This window comes from Dendrobates tinctorius, unplaced genomic scaffold, assembly GCF_039654945.1.
Source record: "Dendrobates tinctorius isolate UK_male_01 unplaced genomic scaffold, ASM3965494v1 ptg000126l, whole genome shotgun sequence".
Classification (NCBI taxonomy): Eukaryota; Metazoa; Chordata; class Amphibia; order Anura; family Dendrobatidae; genus Dendrobates; species Dendrobates tinctorius.
The window spans coordinates 19,770,183-19,786,105 of record NW_027361794.1 but is presented as its reverse complement, the minus strand read 5'-3'; the positions used below and the strand labels follow the sequence as shown (position 1 = coordinate 19,786,105).

Below are 15,923 nucleotides of genomic sequence, written 5' to 3'. Positions count from 1 at the left end.
TCATCCCCGTAGGTCCCTGAGTTGATAATATTCCTATCAATGGGTATCTAGATATTCTCATTCTAGGAAGCGGGAATTGATACATTATAGCGTGCCTCAGCTGCAGATGTCTATAAAATTCTCTGTAAGGCTATGTGCCCAAGTTAGCATTTTTAAACGCTCAGAAAACCGGACTCCTTCCCAGAAAACGCGCGTTTTATTTCCATGTGTTTTTTGCGCGATTTTTGCACAAAAACGTGCGTTTTTGATGCTTTTTTTCTGCACGTTTTCTGGGAACATTGGAAACAGCTAAAAACGCGGACCTATGCGGAAAATAATGAGCATGCTGCGTTTTTAGCCGCTAAGCGTTTTCTGAGCGGAAAAAAACGCATGCATTGGCACAAAAAGGCCAAAATGCATTAAATTGAATGGGAAGCTTATTTTAAGCGTATCTGAAGCGTCTGATCCAACAAATGCTTCAAAAATGCTTAAAAAAATGCAACGTGGGCACACAGCCTAAGAGACTCCAAATCTCACATGCATTTGTTCAAACGATAATAAAATTCCATTTTCAAAAATTTGACTACAATACAGTATATACAAAGCTCCTGTGTATAATGTCACTGGGGATTACTGCATTACCTGTACACTGACACTATATATAGAGCACTTGTGTATAATGTCACTGGTGATCCCTGTGTTACCTGTACACTGACACTATATACAGAGCTCATGTGTATAATGTCACTGATGATCACTGTATTACCTGCACACTGACAATATATACAAAACTCCTGTGTATAATGTCACTGGGGATCACTGCATTACCTGTACACTGACACTATATACAGAGCTCATGTGTATAAGATCACTGGTGATCACTGTATTACCTGTACACGGATACTATATACAGAGTTCCTGTGCATAATGTCACTAGTGATCTCTGTATTACCTGTACACTGACAGTGTATGCAGAGTTCTTGTGTACAATGTCACTGGTGGTATTAACAGTGTTGTTAGTATTGTGCTTTGTATTCATGATCAATATTGTAGTATTCAGTCACTATATGATGGTAATATGTGATCTGGTCATGGTGTGTTGGTATTTATCCCTATATGTGGTATTATTTGGTCACTATGTGGTGGTAATTTGTGATCTGGTCACGGTATGGCGGTATTTATCCCCTATATGTGGTATTATTTGCTCACTATGTGGTGGAATGTGTAGTCTAGTAAAGATGTGGTGGTATTTCTCTTTGTATGTGGTATTATTTGGTACCTATATGCTGGTAATATGTAGTATTATTCGGTCACTATGTGATCTGTTAATGGTGTGATGGTTTTTCTTCCCTGTATGGGGTATTATTGGTCTTGGTATAGTGGATTGTGTTGTGTATAGCAGTCATCTGTTCTCTCTGATATTAATTAGGAGAAGATTCTTTATTTCTATTAGAGATTAGAAACTTGGATCACAGCATCAGAGATGCTACAGGGGTACTCCTGTGGAAAAAAATAATCACCTCTCCACAGGATTAGTGATAACTAGTGATGAGCGAGTATACTCATTACTCAGGTTTCCCTGAGCATGCTCAGGTGGTCTCCTAGTATTTTGGCGTGCTCGGAGATTTAGTTTTTGTTGCCGCAGCTGCATGATATGCGGCTGCTAGACAGCCTGAATACGGGGGGTTGCCTGTTTGTTATGGTGGGAGGGTCTGACTACTGGGACCCAGTCGGTAGAATGTGAAATTTATATCCCCATTACACTGAAGCAGTATGTTCGACTTGATCACTGATCCATTCATTCACTCTGTGGCTGCGAGCGCTGCTCTTGTTTTTTTCTGGAAGGCCCAAAGAGAATGAATGGAGCTGCGGTCAGACATCTGAACTGCTGCTGCAGCATTTTAAAATGGGGATAAGTGTCCTGTCAGGGATAAATCTTTCCCATTCTTCTGATCGGAGCAGTTTCTAATGGTCAGATCTAAACGATCACCTATCCTGTGGAGCCCATTTAACCATAGAACATTTAATGTAAAATACCATAATTATACATTCCAGTTATGGGGACGCACAGTAGATGTGCAGGAGCCGCCTGTGTTTTACATTCGATGCTCCATTATAATGGGGATAATGACTGACAGATACTTGCATATAGCAGTAGGGTGGGCCCCTAGAGTCCATTCCCTTGGTGGGCCCCAGACACCCCAGTCCGACCCTGATACCGTTGAATAGAATAGTGAATCAGGGAGTTGAAAGCTTCTCATCCACCATTCAGCCTTCGCTTCTGAGTCTGAGACTCCATGCACTGCAGACACAATGATGTCACTACATCACATCTGTAGTATGGAGCCTCAGTGCTCAGACTGGAGCAGCGCAGCTCAGGAACTGGGTTGGGTGAGGAGTGTGTGGGTTTTTTTTTCAAATATCAGGAATTGTGGGGCATCATGTTAAGAGAAGTGCTGTTAGGACTCTCATACTGAATGTGTGGCTGGGAGTTCTTACTTTGTGTAGCAGGTAGTGGTGCCAGTCATGCTGTGTGGGGTCTGTGGCGGCCATCATACTGTGTGGGAGCCATCATACTGAGCTACCTGGGCACACAGGAGAACAATTTCCTTGTGATGAGTCAGATAGACCAAAGGTCTGTATTTCTTACTTTCTATCTGATTGCAGTCCTCCTGAATTGATATGGTGTTGGGTGTCAGGAGCAGGGCCGCCATCAGGGCATGACAGCCCTTACTGCTGTATGGGGCCCCTTGAACAGCAGTACAGAAGGGGGGACCCGCAGATCAGGGGCCCCGCTCCTGTGCTTACAGTCATCGGGCCCCAGTGCTGCGTATCATGGTGCGCCAGGTGAGCCCCAAGTGTTCACTGCGGCCGGGCCTGCAGCGCACACATCACAGAGCCGCCACAGCGGCCGACATCAGAGCTACAGAAGTGCTGAAGGACCTGTGGTGACGTCATCATTACCACAGGCTTTCACCATTGATCAGCACCGCCCCCTGATCACATGCCGATAACGTCACCACAGGTCCTTTCAGCTCAGACAGCTGCAGCTCCATCTTCAACACAGGAGCGAGGCCAGGTAAGAAAAAAGTTTTTATTTTATTTTATTATTGAAAGGGGCAATATGTTTCCCTGGCTGAATGGAGACTCGGGGGCAGGACTGGATACACACAGGAGCAAATATGGAGAAATGGGGGCAGAATGCAAGACATGGGGGCAGAATGCAGATATGATGTGGGCAGAATGCAGACATGATGGGGGCAGAATGCAAGACATAATGGGGCAGAATGCAGACATGATGGGGGCAGAATGCAAGACATGATGGGGGCAGTGTTCTGATTGAGTCACCGAGGAAGAAAAAACAAAACACAAGCTCAGCCCAGAAAATCAGAGAGGTTGGAAACTAGCGTATTGCAGACGCCTGATCCTATCACACAACTAGCAGTAGCCGTGGAATGTTCCTACGGTGATCCTAGACACCTCGTCACAGCCGGAGATCTACACAAGCCTAAAGAGAGAAAAGAGAAAAACTGACTGCCCCAGAGCAGAAGCCAAAGCAATAGGCAGCCCCCAACATATAATGACGGTGAAGCAAGATGAAAACACTAACACAGATAGAAAGATAGGTTGAGCAAACGATGGGGCCCAAGCTAACTAAAAAGGACAGGACAGAAAAGCTGCTGTCTGCAATCCGAGAAAACCCTGCCAAAAAATACTACCAACACAACTGATAAGCAAAAAGGACCCTGAAGTCACTAGACTTCAAACCCTATATCAGCACTCAGAATATTCTGGAAGCAGAGCAAAAGAGAACACTGATCAAGGAAAAAGAATCCAGCACACCCCCGGCCGGGGATGGCTGAACTCAAAAAACAAGGTAAGCAAAACCAAAACTAATAAGTTCAATAGCAGAGCAAAAACTTATCTTTGGGAAGCAGGAATCAGACTGGTCTCCAAGAATCCAGCAGAGAAATCACCAGCGACTCAGAAGGGCGTCGGCTGCCTTATATCCGGTCAGTAGTTCCCGTTACCCAGTCACGATCCACCTGATCAGGTGTTTGGTTTCTTTCATCCAAATCATCCTCACTACCTTCCTTCACCAGAAGAGGGAGATCCTCAAACACAAAAGATGAATGAACAGATGAACTCACAACAGGGCAGAATGCAAGACATGATGGAGGCAGAATGCATACATGGGGGCAGAATGCAGACATGATGGGGCAGAATGCAAGACATGATGGGGGCAGAATGCAAGACATGATGGAGGCAGAATGCAAGACATGATGGGGCAGAATGCAGACATGATGGGGACAGAATGCAGATATGATGTGGGCAGAAAAGAGCAACCAGAATGGTGACTGGTCTGCAAACCCTGTCTTATGAGGAAAGGTTGCAGGATTTGGGATTGTTTAGTTTGCCAAAGAGAAGACTGAGAGGAGACTTAATACATGTCTACAAATATCTAAAGGGCTGTCACATTGTAGAAGGATCAACTTTATTCTCATTTGCACAAGGAAAGACTAGAAGCAATGGGATGAAACTGAATGGGAGGAGACACAGATTAGATATTAGAAAAAACTTTTTGACAGTTAGAGTGATCAATGAGTGGAACAAGCTGCCACGAGAAGTGGTGAGTTCTCCTTCAATGGAAGTCTTCAAACAGAGGCTGGACAGACATCTGACTGGGATGATTTAGCGAATCCTGCTTTGAGCAGGGGGTTGGACCAGATGGCCCAGGAGGTCCCTTCCAACTCTACGATTCTATGATTCTATGAATGCAAGACATGGGGGAAGAATGCAGACATGATGGGGCAGAATGTAGACATGATGGGGGCAGAATGCAAAACATAATAGGGCAGAATGCAAGACATGATTGGGGCAGAATGCAAGATATGATGGGAGCAGAATGCAAGACATGATGGGAGCAGAATGCAAGACATGATGGGGGCAGAATGCAAGACATGATGGGGGCAGAATGCAGACATGATGGGGCAGAATGTGAGACATGATGGGGCTGAATGCAGACATGATGGGGGCAGAATGCAAGACATGATGGGGGCAGAATGCAAGACATGATGGGGGCAGAATGCAAGACATGATGGGGGCAGAATGCAAGACATGATGGGGGCAGAATGCAAGACATGATGGGGGCAGAATGCAAGACATGATGGGGGCAGAATGCAAGACATGATGGGGGCAGAATGCAAGACATGATGGGGGCAGAATGCAAGACATGATGGGGGCAGAATGCAAGACATGATGGGGGCAGAATGCAAGACATGATGGGGGCAGAATGCAAGACATGATGGGGCAGAATGCAAGACATGATGGGGGCAGAATGCAAGACATGATGGGGCAGAATGCAAGACATGATGGGGCAGAATGCAAGACATGATGGGGGCAGAATGCAGACATGGGGCAGAATGCAGACATGATGGGGGCAGAATGTGCCAGTGAGACATGGGGCAGAATGCAAGACATGGGGGCAGAATGTGACAGTAAGACACAGCAGGGGGCAGAATGTGACAGTGAGACACAGGAGGGGGCAGAATGCGAGACATGGGGGCAGAATGTGACAGTGAGACACAGGAGGAACAGAATGTGACAGACACAGGAGGGGGCAGAATGCAACAGTGAGACACAGGAGGGGGCAGAATGTGAGACACGGGGACAGAATGGACATGGGGCAGAATGTGACAGTAAGACACAGGAGGGGGCAGAATGTGACAGTAAGACACAGGAGGGGCAGAATGTGACAGTGAGACACAGAAGGGGCAGAATGTGACAGTAAGACACAGGAGGGGGGCAGCAAGTGACAGTAAGACACAGGAGGGGGCAGAATGTGACACTGAGACAAAGGAGGGGGCAGAATGTGAGGCACGGGGGCAGAATGTGACAGTAAGACACAGGAAGGGGCAGAATGTGAAAATAGGACACAGGAGGGGGCAGAATGTGACAGTGAGACCCAAGAGGGGCAAAATGTGAGGCACGAGGGCAGAATGTGACACAGGAGGGGGCAGAACGTGAAAGTGAGACACAGGACGGGGCAGAATGTGAGACATGGTGCAGGATCATGGGGCAGGATGGATACGATGTAGACTGGGCAGGATCAGGAGATCATATGGGGCAGAATGGATACTCATGAAGGCAGGATGAGAGAAAATATGGCTGAAGCCAGGAATGAGACAAACGGGGGCCAGGATGGGGGATATTATTACCATAGGGGCTGATTAAGGGATATTATTACTGCAGTGATGTATTTATTTTATTTTTTTGAGGATACTGTTTTAAATGGGGGTGAGGTCCTGTTACTGTGCAGAGCGACACTATGTCGCCTTTTTTTCTTCATCTGGTATAGTGTAGAAGTTGGGAAAAAAATAAGTAATGTGTTCTGCAAGTGGAGCTCTAGATAAATCTGTTATTTCCTGCAGAGACGAGCCCTGGCTGGAAGACGTGATGGCGGTGTGTGCTGGATGAAAGATGAAAAACAAAGATGAAGGACTTCACCTAGAGACGTCAGTGGTGAGTCAGTGTGTTACCTGTACACTGACGCTATACACTATATACAGAATGCCTTTGTACAATGTCACCAGTGATCACTGTGTTATCTGTACACTGACACTATATACAGAACTCCTGTGCATAATGTCACCGGTGATCACTGTATTACCTGTACACAGTCACTACATGCTAAGTACAGCTCTCCTGTGTATAATAGCACTTATGGTGATAGTATTATGTTTTTTTATTAATGATCAGTATTGTAGTATTCAGTCACCATGTGGTGGTAATATGTGGTCTGGGCATGGTGTGGCTGTATTTGTTACTTGTATGTAGTATTATTGGTCACCATATGGTGGTAATATGTGTTTGGGACATGGTGCGGTGGTATTTGTCCCTTGTAAGTGCTATTATTCTGTCTCTGTGATGGTAATATGTGGTCTGGTCATGGTGTGGCTGTATTTGTTCCATGTATGTGATATTATAGGTCACTATGTGGTGGTAATATGTGGTCTGGACAAGGTGCGATGGTATTTGTCCCTTTGGATGTGATATTATTAGTCATTTTAAAAATTGAAAAATATATAAAAAATATCCCTAAATTGTATTGGATATTTTAGCAAATGTTTAATAGGTTACAGCAGAGTAGAGCTCGGCCAAAAGAGTCTACCTTGTCGTGGTGGCAGATTTAAAAAATCTTTTGGCCAGAACAAGAGCTGCTGGCTAGATGTGTGATCTGGTAATGTGTGATTATTATTATTATTATAGCGCCATTTATTCCATGGCGCTTTACATGTGAGGAGGGGTATACATAATACATACAAGTACAGTAATCTAACAATACAAGTCACGACTGGTACAGGATGAGAGAGGACCCTGCCCGCGAGGGCTCACAATCTACAATGGGATGGGTGAGGATACAGTAGGCGAGGGTAGAGCTGGTCGTGCAGCGGTTTGGTGGATTGGTGGTTACTGCAAGTTGTAGGCTTGTCGGAAGAGGTAGGTCTTCAAGTTCTTTTTGAAGGTTTCCATGGTAGGCGAGAGTCTGATATGTTGTGGTAGAGAGTTCCAGGATAGAGGGGATGCGCGGGAGAAATCTTGTATGCGATTGTGGGAAGAGGAGATAAGAGGGGACTACAGAAGGAGATCTTGTGAGGATTGGAGGTTTCGTGCAGGTAAGTACCGGGAGACTAGGTCACAGATGTACGGAGGACATTGATGATTGATGAGAAGTGCAGTTTTTCCAAGAGAGAGGTGGGTCTGTGGACAGTTTGAGGGGTGGAGGCGGAGCTGGGGTGGAGCCTGGGCGGAGTCTCAAGGGGGCCCCGAAAATTTTGCCAGTATGGGGCCCCGAAATTCCTAGTGGCAGCCCTGGTCAGGAGGGAGACATCAGATAGTACGTTCTGAAGGAATGGAAAGATGTAATGGCAGTGAGAATTCGGATTCCAGACAGAGAATAGCGGAGACAAAGAGGTCACTAGCTCAGGTTTGCTGCACTATTGTGGCTTATAGCAAAAGTTATGTACCACCACATGTAACCGGAAAGTTCTTGACTCTGCATAATGCAGAAGAAGCATTCATAAAGTATAGTGCCTCCTATCTGATGTATATACTTCACATCAAGTTCTTGTTGGGTAAAGGAAAGTCTATTTTTGAACTTTGATATCCCACATTGATCTCCATACCATCTGATCCGGGCCTACAAGGACAGCATGCAATCTGCAGAGTCGGGAGACTCAGATATACTATATATATATATATATATATATATATATATATATATATATATATATAATATCTATTAGCTCTGAACCCCCTGGTGGTGGGCATTTTTATTGGTATATGGTCTCCCATCCTGGCATGTGCTGCACGCCTCATCCCTATCCTGGTATGCATGGTACCCCCTTATCCATATACTGGTATTCATGGTTCCCTCACCCCCCAATCCTGGTATGCATGGCACCCCCTCATCCCTATCGTGGTATGCATGGTACCCCCTCATCCTTATCGTATGCATGGTGCCCTCCCCCCCCAATCCTGGTATGCATGATGCCTTCACCCACCTATCCTGGTATGCATGGTCCCCTCACCCCCCTATCCTGGTATGCATGGTCCCCCTCACCCCCCAATCCTGATATGCATGGTCCTATCACCCCCCCAATCCTGATATGCATGGTCCTATCACCCCCCCTATCCTGGTATGCATGGTCCTCTCACCCCCCTATCCTGGTATGCAATGTCCTCTCACCCCCCTATCCTGGTATGCATGGTCCTATCACCCCCCTATCCTGGTATGCATGGTCCACTCACCCCCTTATTCTGGTATGCATGGTCCCCCTCACCCCCCTATCCTGGTATGCATGGTCCTCTCACCCCCCTATCCTGGTATGCATGGTCCTCCCACCCCCCTATCCTGGTATGCATGGTCCTCTCACCCCCCTATCCTGGAATGCATGGTCCCCTCACCCCCCAATCCTGCTATGCATGGTCCCCTCACCCCCCTATCCTGGTATGCATGGTCCCCTCACCCCCCTATCCTGGTATGTATGGTCCCCTCACCCCCCTTTTGTGGTATGTATGGTCCCCTCACCCCCCAATCCTGATATATGAATGGTCCCCTCACCCCCCTATCCTGGTATGCATGGTCCCCTCACCCCTATTAAACTGCACACATTAAAAAAACATTTATACTCACCTTTCTTCCCTGCGTCCAGCGCTGTCCTTTTCTGGGCGTGTTGTGGTGCCGGACTCGGCGCCTGCGCAGTCCTGGCTTTCCGCCGCCATGTTCTTGAAGATACACTGCAGTGTGTCTTCAAGAACATGGCGGCGGTAAGCGCGGACTGCGCAGGCGCCGATTCTGGCGCTACAACACGCCCACTCCAGACATCACCTGAAGACGCAAGACCCCGCCGGCAACAGCAACAGCGGGTTCGGTAAGGTGTTGCGGAGATGGCGGTATGCGTTCAGTGCTTTCGCATTACCGCGATCTCCTGAGGGTCTGCATCACTCTGTGGGGGATGCGTTCTGGTACAGAAAGTATTCAGACCCCTTTAAATTTTTCACTCTTTGTTTCATTGCAGCCATTTAGAAAATTCCAAAAAGTTAATTTTTTTCTCATTAATATACACTCTGCACCCCATCTTGACTGAAAAAATCAGAAATGTAGAAATTTTTGCAAATTTGTTAAAAAAAACAACCTGAAATATCACATGAGTATTCAGACCCTTTGCTCAGACACTCATACTTAAGTCACATGCTGTCCATTTCCTTGTGATCCTCCTTGAGATGTTTCTATTCCTTCATTGGAGTCCAGCTGTGTTTAATTAAACTGATAGGACTTGATTTGTACAGGCACACACCTGTCTATATAAGAGCTCACCGCGAGGTCTTGTATAGACGCCCCCCGAAGAAGCACAATTGCGAAACGTGCGTTGGGGTTCCTCTTCCCACGTCCTCATTAAGGTTGGTCCCTTTATTATATATGCCTAGTCGACCACATGGTTTTTATATATATATATATATATATATATATATATATATATATATATATATATATATATGAGGATCTTGCATCTTTTCATTACTGATATATGATTTCTCAATTGCTCTAAATTGATTTGAATAATTTTTTCTGCATTATAAGAGGTTGTCTTTACCTACTCGTAGGTCTGATCTGACCATGTTGCTGCACTTGCCACTTTATATATTTTGATAAAGTCTTTTATAATGAAAAGGTTTTTGATTGATTCCACCGTGCATTATTATCATTATATAATTTTGAGCACCTTTCTCCTTTTAGATTACGGTAATCTCCTTTTTACCCTGTTTTGCCATATTTATTAATCTGTATACGCACCATGTTGGACGTGGCACCTAGGTGTCGCCATCCCTTTTATTATTATAGGAATTTTTTATCCTGTATTTTTACTTGTCGTTTTCTGTATATTTATTAATAAAATTTTAATATATTCATCTTTCTACTACTTGCTCTTGTACCCATTTTTGTTTTTTTTGGTTACCTGTCTATATAAGACCTCACAGCTCACAGTGCATGTCAGACCAAATGAGAATCATAAGGTCAAAGGAACTGGCCAAGGAGCTCAGAGACAGAATTGTGTCAAGGCACAGATCTGGCTAAGGTTACAAAAAAAGAATTTCTGCTGTACTCAAGCACAGTGGCCTCCATAATCCTTAAATGGAGGGACAACCAGAAGTCTTTATACAGCCAAACTGAGCAATCGCTGGAGAAGAGCCTTGAGAGAGGTAAAGAAGAAACCCAGCTGGAGGGACAGGACAACTGGTTGCAATTGAAGTAAACATGAATGAGGCCAAGTGCAGAGATATCCTAAATGAAAACCTCTTCCTGAGTGATCAGGCCAAAGGTTCACCTTCCAACAAGACAATGACCCTAAGCACACAGCTAAAAATACAAAGGAGTGGCATCAGAACAACTCTGTGACCATTCGACTGGCCCAGCCAGAGCCCTGACCTAAATGAAATTGAGTATCTCTGGAGAGACCTGAAAATGGCTGTCCATCAACGTTCACCATCCAACCTGATGGAACTGGAGAGGATCTGCAAGGAAGAATGGCAGAGGATCCCCAAATCCAGGGGTGAAAAACTTGTTGCATCAAGAAGACTCATGGCTGTACTAGTTCGAAAGGATGCTTCTACTCAATACTGATCAAAGGGTCTGAATACTTATGACCATGTGATATTTCAGTTTTTCTTTTTTAATAAATTTGCATTTCTGTTTTTTTCAGTCAAGATGGGGCGCAGAGTGTGCTTTAATGATAAAAATAAACTTTTTTGAATTTACCAAATGGCTGCAATGAAACAAAGAGTGAAAAATTTAAACGGTTCTGAACACTTTCCGTACCCACTGTGTATGTGTGTATTTTTCGGATTATAGGACGCACTTTTTTCGCAAAATTTTTTGGGGAAAATGGGGGTGCGTTTTATAATGCGGATATACCTTATCGGCACGGTGATGTGCTGTGTTCTGGTGGCGGTGCTGCGGGGGGCTCTGGCGACATTTTGTAAAAGGCCAGAGACCCCTGTAGTTATATTGCTCCGGCGCTGTATGTAAATATCCTCGTTCCGGTCCAATGGGCATTGGTTCTGGTCACTCTCTCCACCCCTCCTCAGCGTGCTGTGCGTATTCCGTTCTATGAATAGCGTTGTTCGAACACTGGTCCCACGCGTGCGCAGTATGCTTTGCCCAACTGCGGGCAAAGGCTAAAAGCATTAGTGCGCATGCGCCGGAAGTATTATGTTCCGGAAGTATTTAGCTGTATTACGGAACATAGTTTACCGACGCATGCGCACTAATGCTTTTTGGCTTAGGCCGCAGTTGGGCAAAGCATACTGCACACGCGTGGGAGGCAATTTGAATGAGCACGCACGGGACCTGTAAGCGAACAACGCTATTCATAGAACGGAATACGTACAGCATGCCGATTTGGGGTGGAGAGAGGGACCAGAACAAACGCCCATCGGACCGGACCGAGGATATTTACATACAGTGCGGGAGCAATATAAAAGGTTTTAATGGGGGATTCATTGGTAGTCAGGGGGTTTCACAAGTAGTTGGGGAATGTATAGCTCACACTCTATTAGATGATATATTTAGTTGATAGGCCAAAAAACTGGTGAGAGATTCCCTTTAAATTACCAGGGTTTTTGCTGCAGCCGCTCCTGTGCCATCCCTAGGTTGTACAGCTATGTTCTGGGGCCCAAAAGAATTATTTTTTTAAGCAATTGTTTATTATGTGAAAAAAAGTGTCTTCTGCTTTTTCCATGTTTTTTTCTTTTTACAAGAATTGTTGGAGCCAGTTTTCTTTAGAAACATTTTAAAATCTGCTTTATTTCAGGTGTTTTTCTTGTAAAATAGGAAAGCCTAAGGCCAGAAATAGCCCCATAAAATCACTGCACATGGAAACTGTGGGATCAGATCATTTCTGTCCTTGATGTTTGTGGAAAAATTTTTTTTTAGAAAAGCCTCAAACTTCTATGTGTGAATCAGACATGAGATCTAACGTGATAGAATATTACAGTGCAGGGAACAGAGGAAACATTCATATAGATGGCTGGTGGTGATGGAGTCAGTGACGGACTCTGGCCAAATATGTTTCTAGAGCAGTAGTAGAAGGTGAAGATGTTGTCCTCATCATGAAGTAGTCACATTATTCAACAACCACAACCCCTTTGTATACCAGATCAATGCCCAAACCCCATAACCACCTTATCCAACATCACTGAAGGGGAGCTTGCTCATCTTCTCTCCAAATCACACCTCACCACTTGTGCACTCGACCCCATCCCATCCCACCTCCTCCCCAACCTCGCCACCACTCTTATCCCATCCATAACCCACCTCTTCAACCTATCACTTCCGGTACCTTCCCTTCTGCTTTCAAACATGCCACAATCACGCCTATCCTTTAAAAGCCAACTCTTGACCCAACAGCCATGTCCAGCTATCGCCCAATATCGCTGCTCCCATTCGCTTCTAAACTCCTGGAACAGCATGTTCGCTGTTCACCTCTCATCCAACTTGCTCTTTGACAATCTACAATCTGGCTTCCGTCCCCATCGTTCCACTGAGACAGCCCTGACCAAAATTACAACGACCTACTTACAGCCAAAGTGAACGGACAATACTCTATACTCCTACTTCTAGACCTGTCCTCTGCTTTCGACACAGTTGACCACTGCCTCCTACTACAGATCCTCTCCTCCTTTGGCATCAAAGACCTCGCCCTATCCTGGATCTCCTCATACCTTTCCAACCGCACATTCAGTGTCTCCCACTCCCACACTACCTCCTCATCCCATCCTCTCTCTGTTGGAGACCCCAAGGCTATGTTCTAGGACCCCTACTCTTCTCAATCTATACACTTGGACTTGGGCAACTCATAAAGTCCCATGGATTCCAGTACCACCTTTATGCCGATGATACTCAGATCTACCTCTCTGGCCCATATGTCACCTCTCTGCTGTCCAGAATCCCAGAGTGTCTATCAGCCATATCCTCCTTCTCTCGCTTCTTCAAACTCAATGCAGACAAATCTGAACTGATCATCTTTCCCCCATCTCACAGATCTTCCTTACCCAACTTATCTATAACAATTGACGACATCACGCCTTAGCCCATTCCAGAGGTCTGCTGCCTGGGAGTAACCCTTGACTCTGCCCTGTTCTTCAAACCGCACATCCAAGCTCTCTCCACCTCCTGTCGCCTCCAGCTCAAAAATATTTCCAGAATCGGTCACTTCCTCAACTCTCATTCTACTAAAATGCTTGTACATGCCCTCATCATCTCCCACCTAGACTATTGCAACATCCTTTTCTGTGGCTTCCCTGCCAGCACCCTCGCACCTCTCCAGTCCATCCTTAACACTGCCGCCCAACTAATTCATCTCTCTCCTCGCTATTCCTCCGCTTCTCCCCTCTGCAAATCTCTTCACTGGCTCCCATTCCCTCAGCGTATCCAATTCAATTTACTCATACTTGTCAGGGTCCTGTCAGCGCCGGCGTGCAGCCATCGCTGAACAGGGACTCACCCGCACTTTTGGGGGGCCTGGGGTCAGGTACGGCTGGAAAGTACAGACAAACAGGACCTGGGGACGCTGAAATTTTGCAAGCAGTGAAGGACCTACGGTCATGTGACTGCAAGGGGCGGGTCTTAGTGTCCTGCTTCCAGAGATCGGCAGCACAGTATACAGGAATACTCAAAGTCAGGCAAAACGGAGGTCATACACAGAGATAGCAGTAAAATACCAGGGATGAGAAAGAACGGATAGTCGGGGCCAAGCAGGGGTCAAAAAACCAAACAGACATAGAAGGTACCAAGCAGAATCCAACAAGCAATATCCAGAGAACAGACCGAGTCATACACAAAGTATCAAGCAACCAGAACACAGCACAAACACACTCAGGGGTCAACACAACTCTGCCAAAGGCGAAAGTATAACTGACGGGGATGGGAGCTTCCTGAGGCTATAAGAAGCTTTCCCAGAACCAATGAAAGGCCACAATAATAAGCCCCACGTGTGCAGGTAAGAGTCTGCACTGAGATCAAAACATTAACCCCAGAAGTGCAGGTCCAGCAGCATCGGTATCATGACAATACTGACCTACAAGGCCATCTATAACCTGTCTCCCCCCATGTCTCTGAACTAATCTCCCGATACCTTCCCTCACGTAATCTCTGGTCCTCCCAAGACCTCCTTCTCTCCTCCACACTTATTCGCTCCTCACCCAACCGCCTCCATGACTTCTCCCGAATAGCCCCATCCCCTGGAATTCTTTGCCCCAACACGGCCGACTATCAACCACAATCAGATCCTTCAGACGTAACCTGAAAACCCATCTCTTTAGGAAAGCCTACAGCCTGCAATGATCCCCCACTGCCCCCTCACCACTACTGGAGCTACCGCCTCACCATCACTGGAGCTGCTGCAACCCCCCAACCTACTGTCTCCTTCCCCACCATCCTGTAAGAATATAAGCCCGAAAGGGCACGGTCCTCTCTCCCCTCTATATCAGTCTGTGATTGTTAGTTTGTTTACTGTAAGTGATATCTGTTCTTTGTATGTTACCCCTTCTCATGTACAGCACCATGAAACCAATGGTGCTTTATAAATAAATAATAATAATAATGTCACATGTAATGAATATCTCCTGCAGTATTGCTAATGCCGATTCCAGTGTCGGTAAATGAGACGAGAATTAGCGTTATGGAAGATGAGTCTATGAGAAACGTATTCAGCTGCCGACTCCGAGGAAGAAACTGCTTGTTGTCTGTGGCCTAAATATATAGGTTTTATTAGTAGATGTAAAGAAGGAAACTAAATACTGTAAAATAATAAATCTCCTCATATGTTTCCCTTATTATCTCCAGTAATTGTATTATTACACAGGATTTTTATGATGTTACATCTTCTTCTCATTCAGGTCTCTACAATATCGGATCCTCCCAGTGACGATCTTCTATATAAGAATTTTTATGATTTATCCATCAAAGATGGATATGGACAGAGACAAGATGGCGGAGAGGATATTACACCTCACCCTAGAGATCCTCTTCCAGCTTACTGGAGAGGTGAGAGATTCTGATGACGTCACATTACATCATTCTTATCTATGGGAATAACAGATGGACAGAACTGGAGAGGTGAGGACTCTGGAGATGTCTGTAGTGAGATTTATTAATGTGTCTCTCCATAACCAGGATTACACAGTAGTGAAGAAGACCTCTAGTGAGCGCTGTCAGGACCCTGTGTCTGAGGGATGGGGAAGATCCCTGAGCCCATTCACGGAGCCTCCTCCTCACCCCCTGATACATGAGGACATCAATGACCAGAAGATCCTAGAACTCACCTACAAGATGATTGAGCTGCTGACTGGAGAGGTGACACTGCTGGGAATGCTGGGACATT

The 15,923-nt window shown here is 45.6% G+C and overlaps 3 protein-coding genes across 3 annotated transcripts in view; all 3 read left to right on the top strand.

Annotated features, from left to right (window-relative positions):
• LOC141047065 (uncharacterized) overlaps window positions 1–15,923 on the top strand; it is a 570,550-nt gene that overhangs the window by 67,327 nt on the left and 487,300 nt on the right. The window lies entirely within an intron of this gene.
• LOC141047075 (uncharacterized) overlaps window positions 1–15,923 on the top strand; it is a 94,297-nt gene that overhangs the window by 6,174 nt on the left and 72,200 nt on the right. The window lies entirely within an intron of this gene.
• Window positions 1–15,923, top strand: part of LOC141047070 (uncharacterized) — a 99,387-nt gene that overhangs the window by 65,691 nt on the left and 17,773 nt on the right. Inside the window, exons 2-3 of the mRNA XM_073542005.1 lie at window positions 15,439–15,586; window positions 15,716–15,895. Of these exons, the coding sequence (XP_073398106.1) occupies window positions 15,491–15,586; window positions 15,716–15,895 (276 nt within the window). The 5' untranslated portion in view covers window positions 15,439–15,490. The remainder of the gene's footprint in view (window positions 1–15,438; window positions 15,587–15,715; window positions 15,896–15,923) is intronic.